The 18,272-nt window shown below is 41.3% G+C and overlaps 2 protein-coding genes across 5 annotated transcripts in view; both read left to right on the top strand.

The window, feature by feature from the left end:
- Positions 1-8,753: 8,753 nt before the first annotated feature.
- On the top strand, positions 8,754-16,067 carry LOC141347244 (adenylate kinase 4, mitochondrial-like). Of its 4 annotated transcripts, none has more exons than XM_073852249.1 (7): positions 8,830-8,889; positions 8,968-9,025; positions 9,121-9,279; positions 11,021-11,140; positions 11,865-12,037; positions 14,434-14,552; positions 14,672-16,067. In XM_073852249.1, the coding sequence occupies exons 3-7, from the start codon at positions 9,138-9,140 to the stop codon at positions 14,796-14,798; spliced, it is 681 nt and encodes a 226-aa protein (XP_073708350.1). In that variant the 5' UTR covers positions 8,830-8,889; positions 8,968-9,025; positions 9,121-9,137; the 3' UTR covers positions 14,799-16,067. The 4 variants fall into 4 exon arrangements, with proteins under 4 accessions (XP_073708349.1, XP_073708348.1, XP_073708350.1 ...); XM_073852250.1 differs by having other exon boundaries at positions 8,832-8,885; XM_073852248.1 differs by lacking the exon at positions 8,968-9,025 and having other exon boundaries at positions 8,754-8,885.
- A 1,735-nt stretch (positions 16,068-17,802) lies between these two features.
- dnajc6 (DnaJ (Hsp40) homolog, subfamily C, member 6) overlaps positions 17,803-18,272 on the top strand; it is a 49,010-nt gene continuing 48,540 nt past the window's right edge. Inside the window, exon 1 of the mRNA XM_073852266.1 lies at positions 17,803-17,955. The gene's annotated coding sequence lies outside the window, so the exon portion shown is untranslated. The remainder of the gene's footprint in view (positions 17,956-18,272) is intronic.

Here is an 18,272-nt window from a genome sequence, read left to right as displayed (position 1 = left end):
GTTGACGAGGGCACAGTTATGGAGGAGGAGGATTCCTGCTCTATTCTGGCGTCAGGTAGTGAGGATTGGACGAGCTCTGTGGACCTCGCTCCCCCCGCCCACGCTCCGTCAGGCTCGAGAGCTTCGATCGAGGCAGAACTGATGAGGATTCTGACACAGGCCACGGCGTGCCTTGGCCTCGAGTGGTCCTCACCGGAGCAGCCCGCTCATAACAGGTTGGACGGCTGTTTTCTGCCGAAAGGGGAACGCGCTTCGAGCGCGTGCAAACCAGCGCCTTTTCTTCCTGAGCTTCACGAAGAACTGGCTAAATCCTGGAGCGCCCCTTACTCAGCGAGAGTGCGCCCATCCTCTTCTCTAGCGTTCTCCACTGTGGACGGCGCCGAGAAAAAAGGATACCTCTCTCTGCCGCCTGTCGAGGAGGCGATAGCAGCCCACTTGTGCCCGCCCTCCGCTGGACGGCGTGCTAAGTCGACGCTGCCGTCTAAAGCATGTCGCCAGACGTCAAACCTGCACAGCCGCGCTTACACCGCCGCTGGGCAGGCAGCGTCAGCGCTGCACACAATGGCCACGCTGCAGGTTTTTCAGGCTGACCTCCTCCGAAGGATGGATGAGGAAGGCCCTGACGCGATTTGTGTGCCGGACCTAAGGAGCGCCACGGACCTCGCACTCCGCGCTACAAAGTCTGCAGCACAGGCCATCGGACGCAACATGGCTTCGCTCGCTGTAGCCGAAAGGCATTTGTGGCTGACGCTTTCGGAGATGGCTGAGTCTGAGCGCACCGCGTTCTTCGATGCTCCGCTCTCTCCCGCTGGCCTTTTTGGATCCTCTGTCAAGGACTTTGCAGAGAGATTCGCTGAGGTACAGAAGGCGTCCCAGGCGATGAGGCACTTCCTGCCGAAACGCTCCAGCTCTGCAGCCGGCCGTGTGAAACCGCCCGCGCAGAGCGCACGACCCCAGCCACAGCCCGCTGTTGCCGCTTCGCAGCGCCACCGAGCGCAGGGCGCGAGACCGCGTTCCCGCTCTTCTGGCCGCCGTCCCGCTGGTCGCGGCCCGAGACCCAGGTTGGATTTGAAACCTGAGCCTCCGAAGCAGTCCTAACAAAGCTAGGAAAAAGACGGTGCGCGAGTCCCGCTGTCGCCGGACCCCCACCAAAGGTATTTGCTTGTTCAGTTCCAAGTATTGTGACTGTTCCAGTGTATTTTGCAGCCAACAAACCGGCTCTGTCGCCCGTTTGCCTGTACTCAAAAGCCGTTCTCACGGCTACCCAGATAAATCCAAAAAAGAGTGTATTTTCTGGTGTCCCGGCCACGGCCGATGGTGTTTCACGTGTCAGAATGCCCACTCCCCAGTGCCCATTTCTACACATAAGCACACCCTGTCTAACAGGTCAAGCGCACATAAAATCGACTCGAATCGATTGCGCTTCACAACCGGCCACGGCCGATGGTGTTTCAAGTGTAGTCAAAATGCCCACTCAGTGCCCATTTCTACACACAAGCACAACATGTCAGACAGACCCTGCGCACATAAAATCGGCTCAGATCGATTGCGCTCCACAGGTGATAGACGTGCCCACTTTACAGTGCCCACAGACATCACATCACGCACGTCAAAAGGTTTCCGTAAAAGCGAAACTAACGTGCATGCAGGCGAACGGTGTTTGCAGTGTGTTAAATGTGCCTGTTGCCACACGACCACATCCACACACAGACATAATAGTTCCCGCTATCAGCGTGCCCCACGCCTCGAATGTCAGCACGTCTCTAGTGCCACAGCACTCCGAAACCACTCCGTTACGGATAGAACGGAGCGCGTTTCGTATTCAACCTCTAGCTATTCATGCAAACGCATGGGAAAAGCTTCCAGGGGTTTCGAAATGGGTGCTGGACATTATAAAAGGAGGCTATTCGCTACAGTTTCACCGACGCCCGTGCCGCTATACAGCGCGCGTCGAGACCACAATGCAGACAGAAGCAGCACAACTGCTTCGAGCCGAAGTGGCGAAACTATTGAGCAAAGGAGTCATAGAGCCCCTTTCTCAAGCTCAAAGCGAAGGAGGGTTGTACAGCAGATATTTCCTGGTACCGAAAAAAGACGGGGGTCACAGACCCATATTAGATCTAAGGCAACTGAACAAAGCGCTGGTGAAGCGTCGGTTCAGGATGCTCACGACCAGAAAAATCCTCGCGCAAGTTCGCCAAGGAGACTGGTTCGTGTCAGTGGATCTGAAAGACGCGTATTTTCAAATACAGATAGCGTCACGTCACAGGCGATTTTTGAGATTCGCCTTCGAGGGCCAGGCATATCAGTACACAGTCCTGCCGTTCGGTTTGTCCCAGGCACCCCGTACACTTACAAAGTGCATGGACGCAGCGCTCGTTCCTCTCAGACTGAAAGGCGTGCGCATACTGAACTATTTGGACGATTGGCTGATTCTAGCGCAGTCTCGCTCAGTGCTTGTACAGCATACGACCATGTTACTCGATCACCTCGAGAATTTGGGTCTCACAGTCAATTGGGCGAAGAGCTCCCTGTCCCCCAGTCAGAAAACTTCCTTCCTGGGCACAGAATTGGACTCGCTGTCAATGATAGCGCGGCTGTCATCACAGCGCGCAGCAGACATTCAGCGCACAGCGGGCTCGTTCCGCTGCGGCGCGTCTGTCCCGCTCAAAAAATTTCAGAAAATGCTGGGTCTCATGGCCTCAGCGTCATCAGTTCTGCAGCTGGGTCTGCTGCGTATGCGTCCACTGCAGTTCTGGCTGAAAGCGCGCGTCCCGCGTCAAGCGTGGGCGCCCGGTCGGCTTCGAATCACGGTCAATCAGAAATGTATCACAGCCCTGAAGCCGTGGAAAGCAGTCGACTGGTACCAGTCAGGTGTAAGCCTGGGGACTTTCTCGAGAGTAAAAGTGGTGTCTACGGACGCGTCAACCTCGGGATGGGGGGCTCTGCTCGAGGGCAGACCGTCTTTTGGCCAGTGGTCAGAACGGGAAAAGCTCCTACATATCAACTGCCTCGAAATGCTGGCAGTACAGAACGCGCTGACGCGCTTCTGTCCCCAAATAAAAGGAAACCATGTACTAGTCCGCTCGGACAACATGTCAGTGGTTTCCTATATAAATCGCCAGGGCGGTCTCAGGTCCAAAAACCTATACAGACTTGCAGAACGCCTCCTGGTATGGGCTCAGCGCAACCTGCGCTCGCTGAAAGCAGCGCATGTGCCGGGGCTTCTGAACATAGGACCAGACAGACTGTCCAGGAACAATGTTCCAGCAGGCGAATGGTCTCTACACCCACAGACAGTACAAATGCTGTGGAAAAAATTCGGCAAAGCGGAAATAGACCTTTTTGCGTCTCCGAACAACGCTCACTGTCAGGAATTTTACTCAAAAAGCAGAGACGCGCTGGCCCACGAATGGCCCCGCCGTCTTCTCTATGCTTTTCCCCCCATCTCTCTCCTACCTCAGGTGATAGAGAGGGTCAGGGAAAAAGGATGTCCAATACTGCTGATAGCGCCGTTTTGGGAAAACCAGCCCTGGTTCCCAGCGCTGATGCAGCTGACGAGCACCGCCCCGTGGCCGATACCAGTGAGGAGAGACCTTCTCTCTCAGGCCAGCGGCTCGATTTGGCACCCTCACCCAGAGCTGTGGTCCCTTCATGTCTGGGCCACCAGCGAATATATGATGAACTCCCAAAAGGAGTATTAAACACGATCACGCAGGCTAGAGCCCCTTCTACGAGACGGCTCTATTCCTCAAAATGGTCAGTGTTTTCGGGCTGGTGCGCAGCCCGCGGCTTGTCACCCACTAACTGTGGTGTGATGGAGGTGCTTTCCTTCCTACAAGAGCTGCTGGACAAGGGCAGAACCCCGTCCACGCTCAAAGTCTATGTGGCGGCTACAACGGCGTTTTCGAGCGCAACGTTAGGTCAGTCAATAGGAAGGAACGATTTAGTTATTCGCTTCCTGAGGGGAGCTAGAAGACTAAATCCCCCCAGACCTCCCTCAGTCCCCGTATGGGACCTTTCTGTGGTACTAGAGGCCATGAAAGGCGGACCATTCGAGCCTCTGCAGACGATTGATTTGAAATACCTGTCTCTTAAGACTGTGTTTCTGCTGGCTCTCGCTTCAGTGAAGCGCATAGGGGATTTGCACGCACTCTCTGTGAGCGCGACGTGCATGGAATTTGGACCTAATGACTCTAAAGTCATACTCAAACCCAAGCATGGTTACGTTCCAAAATCACTCAACACACCGTTCAGGGCACAGGTCATCGCGCTGTCAGCCCTACCGGTCAATGATGAGGAAACGGACGCGAACCTCCTATGCCCAGTCAGGGCATTACGAGCTTACGTGTCTCGCTCGTCTGCTTTTAGACAGACAGATCAGCTTTTTGTTTCGTTTTACGGGCGCCCAAAGGGACTGGCCGCTTCGAAACACAGCCTATCCAGATGGATAGTTGATGCTATTGCGTTGGCATATGCTTCCAAGGGCAAGCAGTGCCCGCTAGGTGTCAGAGCACATTCCACGAGGGGCGTGGCCTCGTCGTGGGCTTGGTCGAGTGGGATTGCCTTACAAGATATTTGTACGGCGGCGGGCTGGGCCTCTCCGTCTACATTTATAAGGTTTTACAACCTGGAGGTTCCCGCCTTACAGGCCAGACTGCTGTCAGTCTAGATATTCAGTGTTGTCTGACCTGATTTATCAGCTCGAAATGCTGCGTCTACTGAGCACAGCTCTAGGGTCGACAGTGAAAGTAATAGCAGCACAATATGTGTCTGGGCAAACTGTGTGATGACCCTTATTCTTACGTCAGCTCAGGCCGTAACCCCGCCCTGTATGTACGTTTACTCAGCGTCTGAGTGACGCTGCACTATGTGGAAGAGTGCGGCGTTGCCCCTCCCTCTTCCCCGGACTCCCTGTGAGTTCTATAGGTGATTATGAACTGTATGAACCCCGGGCTTTCGCCCTTGGGTCTTTGGTGTCAGATCTCAGCATGCACGGCGTTTTACACTGGGTCCCCTAGCGTAAGATACTTCTTACGCAGTACTCGTTCCCTCTAGTAAGAGAACGTACTCGGTTACTTACGTAACCTCGGTTCTCTCTAGAGAGGGAACGAGTACTGCGTATCTTGCCGTGCATGCGCACGCTCTGGTTGCTTTGATGATGAAAAACCAGATAATAGCTGCCTATGAGCGATATTTATAGGCCTAGACCACGCCCTTTTAGGCGGGAAGCTACGAAAAGGGCGCGAAGCGACGCAAAGGGCGCGAAATGCCCCCATTGGATCTGGCGTCGCGTCAGGCCTCGCTCTAATAGGCTGCTGCAGTTGCCGCAGAGCAGCCAATAGGCGCGCAAGCTGTTTCGCCTATGTCTGTATGCTGCTGCAACGCGCTTTACATTATTTCAAAATTAAGGATAATTTTTGGCTTCAATATCTCGCAGAAAAGGATTTTCCCCTAGCGTAAGATACTTCTTACGCAGTACTCGTTCCCTCTCTAGAGAGAACCGAGGTTACGTAAGTAACCGAGTACGTTTTGTTGTATGTGGAGAGGATAACCGTAGTTGTATCTCAAATGATATAATGCACAATATGCACTTATACTATGCACTATATTATACTATCTAGTGTATGAAGCGTATATGGTTACTTAAAACATTGGAGATATGATAAACTTAGGAAACCTGCAACAGTTAAGTTTCACTTTATTCAGTTAAATAACTGCATCATTCGGGCATTTAAAATGCATTTTGTTTTGGAATAAAATAGCACAGAATTGTGCACAAGTATGCAAATTGGGACGCACTTAAGGTTTTATTTTCTTCTGGAAAGATCCTCTTGCAAAATAATATCACGTGTGCCTCTGACTCTGAATATGGCAAGCCGTTATAGCCTAAAATAATCCCAGTTTTACTTGTCATAATAGCATTTTTACTAGTAACAATTTAATTAGACAGTGCTACAATTACATTCTACTAACAATGATAATTACAGAGCTCTATAATTCAATTATTACTAGTAACAATTCCAATTAGAGAGCTCTACAAATCAGTTTTTACCAGTCATACGTCTATTAATGTCCATTCATTTTTATTTACAGAGTTCTGTAACAATTTTTTTTCTATTTTTACTAGTTACAGAGCTCTCCAATTCAATTCGTACTAGTAACAATTGACCCTTCGCAAACAGCTTGATTGACAGGCGAAATGACCAATTATAACATTTTGTCTGACAAACAAAATCAGACAGGAGAGTAGATTAACTTTGGTGGACTTAAGCTTGAAAAATTGTGAGTTTTCCGCATACTTTCTGATGAGCATTTATGTTTATTTCAAGTAAGTAAGAAATTGGTTTATGATTGATTTACGTGTCGATTGATCTAATGAGGCAATACAGTGAAATTTCAAGACACATTAAAGAGCCACAAAATGGTATTTATTGTTAAAAAAATGTTTTAGTAAAAATGCTATTACAGAACTCAGTAATACCCTGGGTATTAAGACTTGTTTGGCATAATTTAATAAATGATGTCTCTTACTAAAATATGTAGTAGAAAACCTATGAAAGATTTACATTATTTTAAAAATCCACATCATTTTATACATAATTTGGACTAGAGGGCACCAATATTTTGATTACATAGAACGGTTGTACTCTGTGTGGCACGAATGATTTACATGTTAAGGCAACGCAAAGACGCAATCGACCTCCCTGCAGCGCAAATGCCACGATTTGCATGAATGCCATGGCGCGAACTGAGCCTTTCAGGCGTTTGACGCGCATAAGCCGTGATTTGTTAAAAATAATAAGTTAAAAAATCTGAACTGTGGCGAAAATCCGCACCTTGTTAACCAATCAGGAGCTTGCTTTAGTAGTGATGGAGGCAGAAATCTGAAACAATGGATGACAAAAAATTATCATCGCTGACATCATTTATGTTATATTAAACTATACAAGTCTTAATATTTAGGGTGCCCTTTAAAGATATGTTTGATTTCAGAGCCCTGTAATGAAATTAAAGAGCTCTCTAATTGTAACTGTAACTAGTAAAAATATTGATTTAGAGAGCTCTCTTGCCATTAGTTAGCCTGGGTTTCCCCATGCTGGAAACCATGGACCAAATTTTCACCTTAGATAGGGAACCAATCACAGAACGGGGAGAAAGCAGCAAGACGATGACGCCTTCTATGTGACTCACCGAAGCAGTTTGTTTATAAATATGGATCCAGCATGGCAGCAGACGCGAAGTTATCTTTCGATGCAGCCTTAGATAGTTACACACAAGGCCGTTTCTCAATACCAAGTACGCAAAGTTCGGACTTGCGTCCTTCGTAGTTCGGACTTGGAAGTTTGACTTGGGAGTACGAACTCCCGAGGACGTGAGGATTCAAGTCCTGCAATTCTGCAAATGGAACAGCAGTGTACTTGATAACGTCAGTCAGCTCGCCTTTTCTACTCCGGTTATCTTCACTGCTTCACTGTATGTATTTACAATAAGACGAAATATGATATCAACCACCTCTGCCTCTTTTCGTTTTCATTTAAACATATTAATAGCTGCAAAATCGTAGTTCAGGGAATGTACAACATTACAGTGAAACAAAATATTTTATATCAAACAGCATTGCCTCTTTTCCATTTAATTTAATGTTAAACATATTAATAGCGACAAAAAAGTGGTTCATGCAACGCGTTACAAAACAATAATTACAATAAAAGGAAGTGATATCAAACACCACTGCCTCTTTGTTTTCTTCAAAATATAAACCACAACTCTCTTTTCGTACTCATTTTGAAAATAATAAACATAATGTGATTTAAGCTATATTTGCACTGTGTATAATACATCTTTACTCTATGTATAATAAAATGAAACATGACGAGCACAACTCTGCCTTTTTTGTTAAATGTCAGTTTTAATGAACAATATTAGCCATTATAAAAGTGTAAGTATAAAGTATAAGAGACTTATGTAATAGGAAATAAAGACAAAGACAATTCGGTCAAATGGATGCTAAAAAGTCAGCGTTGAATTACGATTGATAAATAATTAATGAAGCATAACTTTGTCCTCAGTCAAAACTCTTTGTCTTCTTCCTTGTCGAATTTCTGTCGCTCTACGTACGTCGTCTGGTATAATTGAAACGATTGGCTATGAGCTACGCACAGGCGCATTCGATAAACATTCGTAGCGCCCAATAAACGGCTCTGGGCATTCGTAAACCACATCTCAAATACGAGAAAAAGAACGTGGTTTGGCGTTAGCCAGGCTAGCCATTAGTAGCATACTATTAGGAATTTAATTATAGACTAGTACGACTAGTAACACTGGGAATATTTTAAGCTAAAATGGCTTGCCATAATGCTAGGAAGCTGAAAGTTGGATATATTTCAGCAAACCTGTTTGTTTTTTTTTACTTGCGGTAAATAAACAAACAATTACAATCCGAAACGTTCGCCTGAGATAATCATAGCAACATTAACCGCTCCAATCTCTTGGCATAATAGTAAAGCTGTCATTATTTATAACTTAACTGTAAACTTATAGGCTATACAGTATTATAGGCTACATATATCCCAAAACATTTTGCTTACAAATCGATCAGTGTTCAAGATTTTTTATGTAGTGCGTTGCAACTAAATGCTACAACGACCCGATTGCTATGCGGTACAGTGCATATTTTACAGTGCGATGCTGTACCAGAGGCGTTTCAAATAGGGCGTTTATGTTTCTCCTCCATTCATTTGCAGAGAGGAGACGGCTCAAATCTACATAAAGAGCAGTAGGCGGTGCAACAGCGAAAGACTCTCAATTTTAATGCACGGTGACAACGGGCTGTTTTTACCGTGGAAATAACAGTTTATTAGTACAGTACGTTACTCTGTTGGGTGGGTAAGTTTGTTTGTTGTTTTTGAGCTATAACTTTTAAAGTGGCTTTTTTGTATGAATCTGTGGTTTTCGATGTTGCAGGTCCCCACCCCTCATTTTGCACGGAAGAAATGCTTTGACAAACTGTAATCTCTGAATTGTAATGCAAACGCGCACTGCATCGCAAACTACATTAAATAAGTGCATGAGTTGCATAATTTCACACGTAATTTTGGACTTGTTTGTTGTAAACAGGGCAGCTCAGCAAGGAAATGGCCAAGTTATTCCGGGCTGTTATCATGGGTCCACCAGGCTCGGGGAAGGGGACCATATCGGAGAGGATCGCGCACAATTTCGGCCTTAAACATTTGTCCAGTGGAGACTTTGTTCGAGAAAACATCGCTGCGAAAACTGGTGCGTGCTTTTCTAAAATATCCAAACTTTAGGTTTTTCCTGGAGGCTGGTTTTCTCTGGAAACCCTGTCGATGCCAACAAATGCTAGGTAGGCATCTCGCTAGGTTTTGAGACACGCAGCCACTGTAAACATATGAAGGGGCGTAACCACGGTTGAGGTTTATGTATTAAGATTACTGAGTAATCGATTGTTTAACGCCAACATTTGGTCCTCCTAAAGTGGTTAGTACACCCTCGGGCGTCATTTTGTTTGAGTTCATGTGAGGTAAATGCCTTAAAAAGTTGCCATGCTGGCAAGATGCCACTCCACATTTCAGATTTATTGCACTGTTGCCGTGCCTACATCTCCTATTAAGACTTCAGCTGGCAGTCATACGTATGAAAGACAGGGCAATTTTCATACTAATTAACATATTGTATGCTAATTAACACTTTAGTTAGAGTAGACTTTTTATTTAGCTCAGTAAAGTTAGACTGGCTGGTGGATCCTTTTAATAAGCATTAGGTTTAAAATAATTTAACATTTCTTTAGCCATTTATACTAAATATGGGACCCTGTAATTTTTTGAAATTGGGATTTATAAATTAACTCAAAGCTGATTAAATAAGCTTTCCGTTGATGTATGGTTAGTTTGGATATGCTAATATTCAGCCAAGATACAGCTATTTAAATATCTGAAATCTGAGGGTGCATAAAAGCGTTTAAAGTTGTCCAAATGAAGTTCTTAGCAATGCATATTACTAATCAAAAATAAAGTTTTGATATATTAACAGTAGAAAGTTTACAAAATGTCTTCATGCAACATGATCTGTACCTAATATCCTAATGTTTTTGGCATAAAAGAAAAATAGATAGTTTTGATCCTTACAATGTATTTTTGGCTATTGCTACAAATATACCTGTGCTACTTAAGACTGGTCCAGGGTCACATTTTTAATACATTAGACTTTAAAGCTGACTAAGCTACCAAAGAAATACACTAAAAATACACAATAGTTGTTCCAAGCCATCCATGTTTAGTTTTTAGTTGTAAAATGTTTTAATTTGCCCAGTGGCATTAGGACTTTTTATCATTATTTTGCCATTTTTATGATTGTAGATAAAATTCTAAATTAAATATTGGGAATCAGTGTCTCAATAATCTCAGGTGACTGCTCTAATCTATTATATGATTAACTCTTTAGTAGCTGGTTAAAAATCATATGATTAATAATTGATCTATCTCAGTTAAAGTTTATGTGTGCAAGGGTCAGTTTTTTTAATTTAGATATATACATCAACCGAAAGCTGAAAAATAAGCTTTCCATGGATGTGTGGTTTGTTAGGATAGGACAATATTTGGCTGAGATACAATTATTTGAAAATCTGAGGGTGCAGAAAACAAATCTGAATATTGAGAAAACCCAAATAAAGTTCTTAGCAATGCATATTACTAATCCAAGAGTAAGCTTTGATATACTTACCATAGGAAATTTACAAAACATCTTCATGGAATATTTGGACTTAATATCCTAATGATTTTTGGCATAAAATAAATTATTATTTTTTTTGACCCATACAGTGTATTGTTGGCTATTGCTACAAATATCACATATCCAGGGTCACATAAATAAAAGAATGTTAGTTGCTTTTACTCTTAGAGAAACATTATTGAAAACAGCTTATTAAAGATATGTGTAAAACCATAAGTATAATGATTACTATGAAAGATAAGTGTTCCATTCATTGTCTTTTTTGCAGAGGCTGGTGTTCAAGCTAAGACGTATATAAAAAAAGGATTGCTGGTACCAGACCATGTCATGACACGTCTTTTGCTGCCCAGATTGGAGGAGATGACCAAATACAGCTGGTTGTTAGATGGTATGTTGATAAAGCTCATTTAATACTTAATCCTTTTGTTATATTATTTTAAATTTGTTTTGGACTAAATTAAATGTCTTGAGGGGAAGTTAAACTTTCATTTCTTCATTTGTCAGAAACTCAAAACAATCTGTAGCGTTAGCAGTTTTAGGAAGTAAGCTAAGAGCATTGAAAATATGTTGCCTTTTCTTTTCTATTTTCATTTAATCAATTGATCACTGATTTGTGAGACCAGACAGACAAGCTGTAACAGCTGCTAGCTTAGAAAGTCAAAGTCTGTAGCTCCCAATATAGAATGATAGGATATCAAACATTGACTCAAAAGATGTGCAGCGTGACTTACAAAACAGGATGCACACATTAAAGCTGAAACTGCAAAAGCTAATCCTAAAGCTTATTATTAAAGTAGACTAACAAAAAAGTAACAGAAATAATGAAAGCAGGTCCCCTGCTAGCATTTCTATAATGATACAAAGCACCGTAATACCCCGCACCAGATAAGGATGTGGTATTGCAAAACTTGACGTTTAGGCATACTTTAGTTATGAAAATGTTGCAACGAAAGAGACATTTCCAAATAGTATTTATTTATAACCTTCAGCTGATAGCGTACAATGTAATAATCAAATAAGATAAGATAAGAGGAAATGTAATGTGACTCATGTGAATAATCCTTGCACATGTATTCAAGTATTAGAAGTCATTTTGTGCACTTACATTTCAGGTTTCCCTCGAACACTTGCTCAAGCTGAAGCACTAAACAGTGCCTGTGATCTGGATGTAGCCATTAACCTCAACATCCCCCTGGAAACACTGAAGGAAAGGCTGCGACATCGATGGATACATCCACCCAGTGGAAGAGTGTACAATATGTGCTTTAATCCTCCTCGTGTCCAGGTGAACATTTCAGTCTTTTAGCTAACAGGGAACATTCTCAGAACTCTGGGTAATGTTCTACAAAGGTTCTCTCAAAGTTACAAAACGTCTTTAATAATGTTCTTAAAATGTTGGCACAAAAATGTTATTTTTACATTCTCCATGTAACTTTTTTTTTATATGAAATGTTTTACGTTTGGAGGTTTAAGGTTTTTTCTGTTTCAGAATGTTCAGAGACCTTTCATAAGTAACATTACCATAATGTTTGCAGAATGATAAAATTGAACGTTCCCTTAACGTTCATGTTTTTAAAAACATTTTGAAAATTTAGAAAAAACATTAGCAAACAATCTTAGAACATATTTTTGGTTACTGGGTATGTAGTAACATTAAAATAGTTAAAAGTTAGAAGGTTATAAGGGATTAATGAATGTGAAAACAAATCTCCATTGACTTCTATCATTGTTTCTCTAAAGGAAACCATACTATTTAAACTTATACTACTCAGTTGTACTCCTGATTTCTAAAGAGCAAGCATTTCTATGCACTGGAATGATTTGGACAGCAGGGCAGCATCAGAAATACGCTGGTAACCTGCAGCTGTTATCTTAAAGGGGTCATCGGATGCCCAGATCATCTTTAGGGTCTTAATGAAAAGTCTATAAGATACTTTGGTTAAAAATTCTCAATAGTAGTGTAAAAAAAAAAACCACCCTTTTACCTTGTCAAAATCAGCTCTGCAAAAAATCGCCTATATGAACTCGTCTGTCACACTCACGTCACATGTGGCTGTGTAAGCAGCGCAACGTATTTTAAATGTATTTTATTTTTAAGGCAATGTTTTAAATAATTGTGTTCTTGTATGAATTATTATAGTTTTTACAGTAGACTATTATTTCTTGCCATTTATTAAAACTCTGGTAACGGTATCGAATTTGGATCGGTCATGCATCACCGATATCCGATCCATTCAAAAAGCTTGGATCGGCGTCGATACCGATCCAGAGTATCGGATCGATGCAACTCTAATAATAAGGTGACCCTCACAAATGTAAAAAATGCCACTGGAGGCAAATATTGCCCTGAGCCTGATCTGGATAACTCCCTGGGCACTGTACCTACCACTAAACTAGGCAGTGGATTAAGACACAAATGCGTGAATTGTATGTTCACACTGAGTAACACAGTGAGACTGAAACATATTCTTCAAATAGAAACCACTAAATGCTTCTGCGTAGTAGAATTTAAATTTTCCATTTTAAACAACAATACCCTTATAAAATTCATCCACCTTCTTGCAGAGTTAATGCTGCGTTCCAGGCAGGTTTTTAAGCTCGTAAATCACGACTTCAAAACAAGACTTACGACTTTGTAGCATTCCAGGCAAGTCACCCCAAACTGCATGAGCGCATGAATTATTATTACATTATTATTCATTTGTTTGCAACGTTATATTGTCCCAAAGTCTATTTTTTCACTGCGTACCACTTGCATAAACACCGCACTCGTAGGTGCTGACATAGTGGTTTCGCGGGCTATGTCACGTCAGAACTCGGAACTGGCAGTACATCGATCTAGTACGAGTTCACGAGTGGGAAATCACGGGTTTGACTGCAGTTCGGGTGCACTTTCACGGGTAGAAGCTTGGAAAAACACGAGTAACGGGTTGCCTGGAACGCGGCATTAGTTCCAGTGTTAAAGACCCCCTCTGAACCAGCTAATAAAGGTCATTGAAATTGCTTCAAAATTACAACCAGGTGTTAGAAACAAGTTTGGACCTAAACTCTGGCACTCTAGGAGTAGGACTTGGTACACCCCTGTTGTACATGGTTTATTTCACAAAAACTTGAACGTTTTTTGCTGAATTACACTGCTAGCTGTGTCATCTCTTTCATTAGCACTTAATAATAGTTGATGCAAAAATGAAAATTTGCTCACCCTCAGACTATCCAAAGTGTAGATGACTTCATCGGAAAAGATTTTGAGAAATTGCATCAGCGTGCTCAGGAATGGATTCTCTGCAGTGAATGGGTTGCACTGTAATGAGAGTTCAAACAGCTGATAAAACATCATAATAATTCACAAGTAATCCGCTGTATGTTTGTAATAAACAAATACATCACGTTTTCAGGGCTAATATTCAAATTTGAAGGGGATCAAAATCTTTCGTCGAAGTTGTCCTCAAAACAAAACAATACCCGTTCTTGTCTTAGGACAACTTTGAACTTTTTCTGATCCACTTCAAATGTTGACTACTGTATGAGTCCTCTATCCATAATATTGCACAAGTTAGAACAGCCCCAAACAGTTCTGAACAAATATGTTGGTGGATGAGAGGATGACGGGGATAAACGTTTTCAATGGAAGAAGCATTACAATCTTTCTAACAGTTTTACTAATTTCTGGTGTGTTTACAGGGGATAGATGACATCACAGGAGAGCCATTGATTCAACAGGAGGATGACAGACCAGAAGCCCTAGTGGCCAGACTGAGACACTACAAAGATGTTGCCAAACCTGTCACAGACTTTTATAAGTAAGCTCATAACACATTCATAGGATTTACCTCACATTTTAAATTGCAAACTAAATCCCACCCAGTGTGCTTATAATTATACTTCTATCAAAGCAATGCAATTCTGTGCATCTTTGAAGGGCTAAAGGCATCCTGTACACATTCTCGGACACAGAGACAGATCGGATCTGGCCGAACATCAGCACACTTCTCAGCACAAAGATCCCCGCCATCCAAACAGATGCTCGGTGTGCTTCAACTCACTGAGAAAATCCTCTTTCAGTCTTATATCAAAGATAACGATGTGGATTCATCTCAGAGGAATTACTGGTCGACCACATTTGGTTTCCAAAGATTCCATGCTAGTCTTTATCATTTATCATCTTTATCAAGATTTATCATTGTAACTCATCCATTGGTAGTATAGTATTGTTTTCATAGTGCTAGTTTGGTTGTTTCAGTTCCTGAAAAGATTTCATACATTTAAAAGACATTTAGCATTGGCTGGAATCTGGAAATCAGTCAAGGTAAAATTCAACTTATATCTTACAAGTACAATAGTTGTACAAGAGTGTTAATGGTTCCTAGAATTCAACTCAAGAGTGTACAAATTTACGGCAGATGTGATTAAATCGCATATGAATAATGAAGGGTAGACGACTGTAACCTTGTAAGTAAATAAGACACTGAACCGTTTAAGCATTCCAGTGAGATTTAATTATTTCTGAAGGGGCTTTACTTTATATCATCTTTGTCTGTGATGTTTGCTTTTTTATATATTTCATAGTAGTGTTATCATGCTACTATACACCATAAAAATGCTTTAAATATTGTGTGTGTTTTACAAGCTCTATAATCCAAATATGCCACATATGCCTTGGAGAAGAACAATTTCTTGATCTGATGAAATGGCTTTTGTGAACACCAGGCCTTATTCTTTGAAATACATTGATACAGTGTTTAACTGTTTTTAAAAATCAATGCAATGTGAGTAATGGCAATATATAAGTACAATGTGATAAAATAATCATATACAATATCAGATATGCTTTGTGCTTCAAACACGGCCTTCTTTTGTAAATATTGCTCAGCATTGCATTTTAGGAGCCATATCTGAAAGAACCATTGATAGAAAAGAATCTAATAAGGTTACAAGGCTATGTATTGTACCCATTTAATAACTGACTGTGTTCAGCCAGAACAACAGTGACTTTTTTATATAGAAGATTAAAGCACAGATCTATCAAAACCACAGATTAAATTGCAATTAGATTACTTTTTTTGTCCCCAAAACAGAGACGCTAAAGGTGTGCTATAGATATCAACCTAGTTTTATTTCTCTGTTTCTTTTATTCTTTCTTGCTTTGCTTTCTCTCTTCCATGTTCTGTTTTAGTTTGTCTGTCTTACATACCAGACAATAAGGAATAGAAAAAACACTCAAAATATATTCACACCTTCTTGTTGTGCAATACAAGAATTTACATGTTTGAGCTTTCCTTGTTTCCCCAAAGAAAATAAACTTATTTTCTCAGAAATGTTGAGTGTATTCTTGTGATTCGAAACTCTACAAGTGGCAAAATACAAAAACGTCTTCTCAACACATTAAAAACTTCATACATATAATGATAAGCAGTGTTACTTTTAAAAGTAATGCATTACAAAATCAAGCTACTCTCTAAAAAAAGTAACTAATTACATAACTTAGTTACTTTTTATGGAAAGTAATGTTACTTATCGTTACTTTTGCATTATTTTTAAAATCTGTGCAGGGCTTGCTTGTTTGTTTTTAATATAAAAAGTTATATTTTTGGCAAATGTAAAAACCTGTTCACACCAAAAGCCTCAGGCTTAGAGAAAAGTAGATCGCAGAAGAAAAAATGCCAACTCTTTAGCAATAAAAAAGGAAAACCAATGTCCCATTATCTTGAGTAATTTTTGCTTATTAGTATGGATTGATTGGATCATCGAAGGTCGGCAGCAAAGACATTAGTTAATAAAATGGGATTAAATACAAAGGATATTTGTATTATGTAACATTTAATATTGCAAGTTTGTGTGTTCAATTTCACTATTTTTATTCATTTTGAGGGATACTGTAACTGTTTTTTGTGAGTGAGATGAATTAATGCATGTTCTTATTTAACATCTTACTTATGATTTCTCTTAATATGGGGACAAGACAGCTTTTAATCAATAAATGGGGGGAAAAGTAGCTGGAGTTAGTAACTCCAGTTACTTTTCCTCCCCATTTATTGATTGAAAGCTCTCCTGCCCCCATATTAAGAGAAATCATAAGTAAGATATTAAGTAATATCTATCAAGTAACATCTGTCAAGCAAGATATTTTCTTGTCAACTAAAAAGTAATGCGTTACTTTACTAGTTACTTGGAAAAACTAATATTGCGTTACTTGTAATGCATTACCCCAAACACTAATAAAGCCACTAAAGTCAACATTTACTCAACAAGCTAATTGATAATAGCACAAATCTTCTATAAAGAAATATAGACCTATATATACAGCTACATTTTTAGAAGTAGTATAGCTTTCTGCGGGATAAAGCGTCTTACGTAAAAGCGACGTGGCATCTGACCAGCTGTTTAGGCTGCCTATGGTTGTTGTACTCAGTGGGTGGAAAGCTGTGGCCGAGGCCCGAGGGGCTGCTCGTTTATATCTAATACCGTTTACAAATCCTACTACGGCGAAGGCTTGCCTTATTAATATTGATAAGGCAAAATAACAGACGCTCCCAAAGCGGTTGGACGTTCCAGGAAGTTTACAGTGCAACGTCACTATCATCTAATTAATATTCATGAGCTCAGTCTCAGCCATAGTACCAGATACCATCTGCGTCTGTGGTCTGGCATCACGGAAGTCCCGAAACGTAATAAAACAAGGAGCTTTTTGCTAAGCGGTGTCACAGTTCGACACACAGATAAAATTATAATCAACCTTCGTATAAAAACAAAACAAAACAAAAAAACTCAAGTATGACAGTTTAATAGCCTGTCACTTAAAATAATACCACGCACGCACAACAAATCAGCGATAGATTCGATTCCAATTCAAAAATCCGTTCCGTGCTTTCCTAAATATGAACGGTTCTGTGCATGTTTTGTACAGTTGGAATAATTAAACATTAAAACACGATATATGAAATAAATAAATAAATAAATATGTTTACAAAACTAGCTCAAATTGACGGTCGGCTGTGGATTTGGCTTGAGGGCTTTGATTCGATGATGCTGAAGTAGTTCTACATCCCTGCTTCAAGTATCAGTTCGTGCGCTTATTCAAAACGCAGCACGATTCGCTGGGACAAGCGCCAATCTGACCTTTGACAGCTAGCGAATGACAAATGAAAGGTCAGCGTTTCTGACATCAGCTGGGGCATCGGAGAATGAGAGACAGTGCATCGAAAGGTAGGAGGAAAATGCTGTTTATAAACCACTGAATGTGTTTATTTTTAGTAGCTGCAGTCATTCAGCACTGAATGAGACACCGTCGATGTTACATAGTGAATTGTTATTAATATATAGCTAAACCGTCGTGCTTGTCGTGATGTCATAATGAAGGTTGGATTTTCATCCTTATCTGCATAGCAAAAGAAATACTACGTTATATGTAGGGTTTTGCTCGCTGTGGTCTTCATCATGTAAACATCGCTGCAGCATAATATCGCATTCGGACATTTTTAATATGACGACAGGCCGGTTTTATGAAGGAATAACCTACATGA

This window comes from Garra rufa, chromosome 12, assembly GCF_049309525.1.
Source record: "Garra rufa chromosome 12, GarRuf1.0, whole genome shotgun sequence".
Lineage (NCBI taxonomy): Eukaryota > Metazoa > Chordata > Actinopteri > Cypriniformes > Cyprinidae > Garra > Garra rufa.
This window is presented reverse-complemented; position numbering and strand designations above follow the sequence as displayed.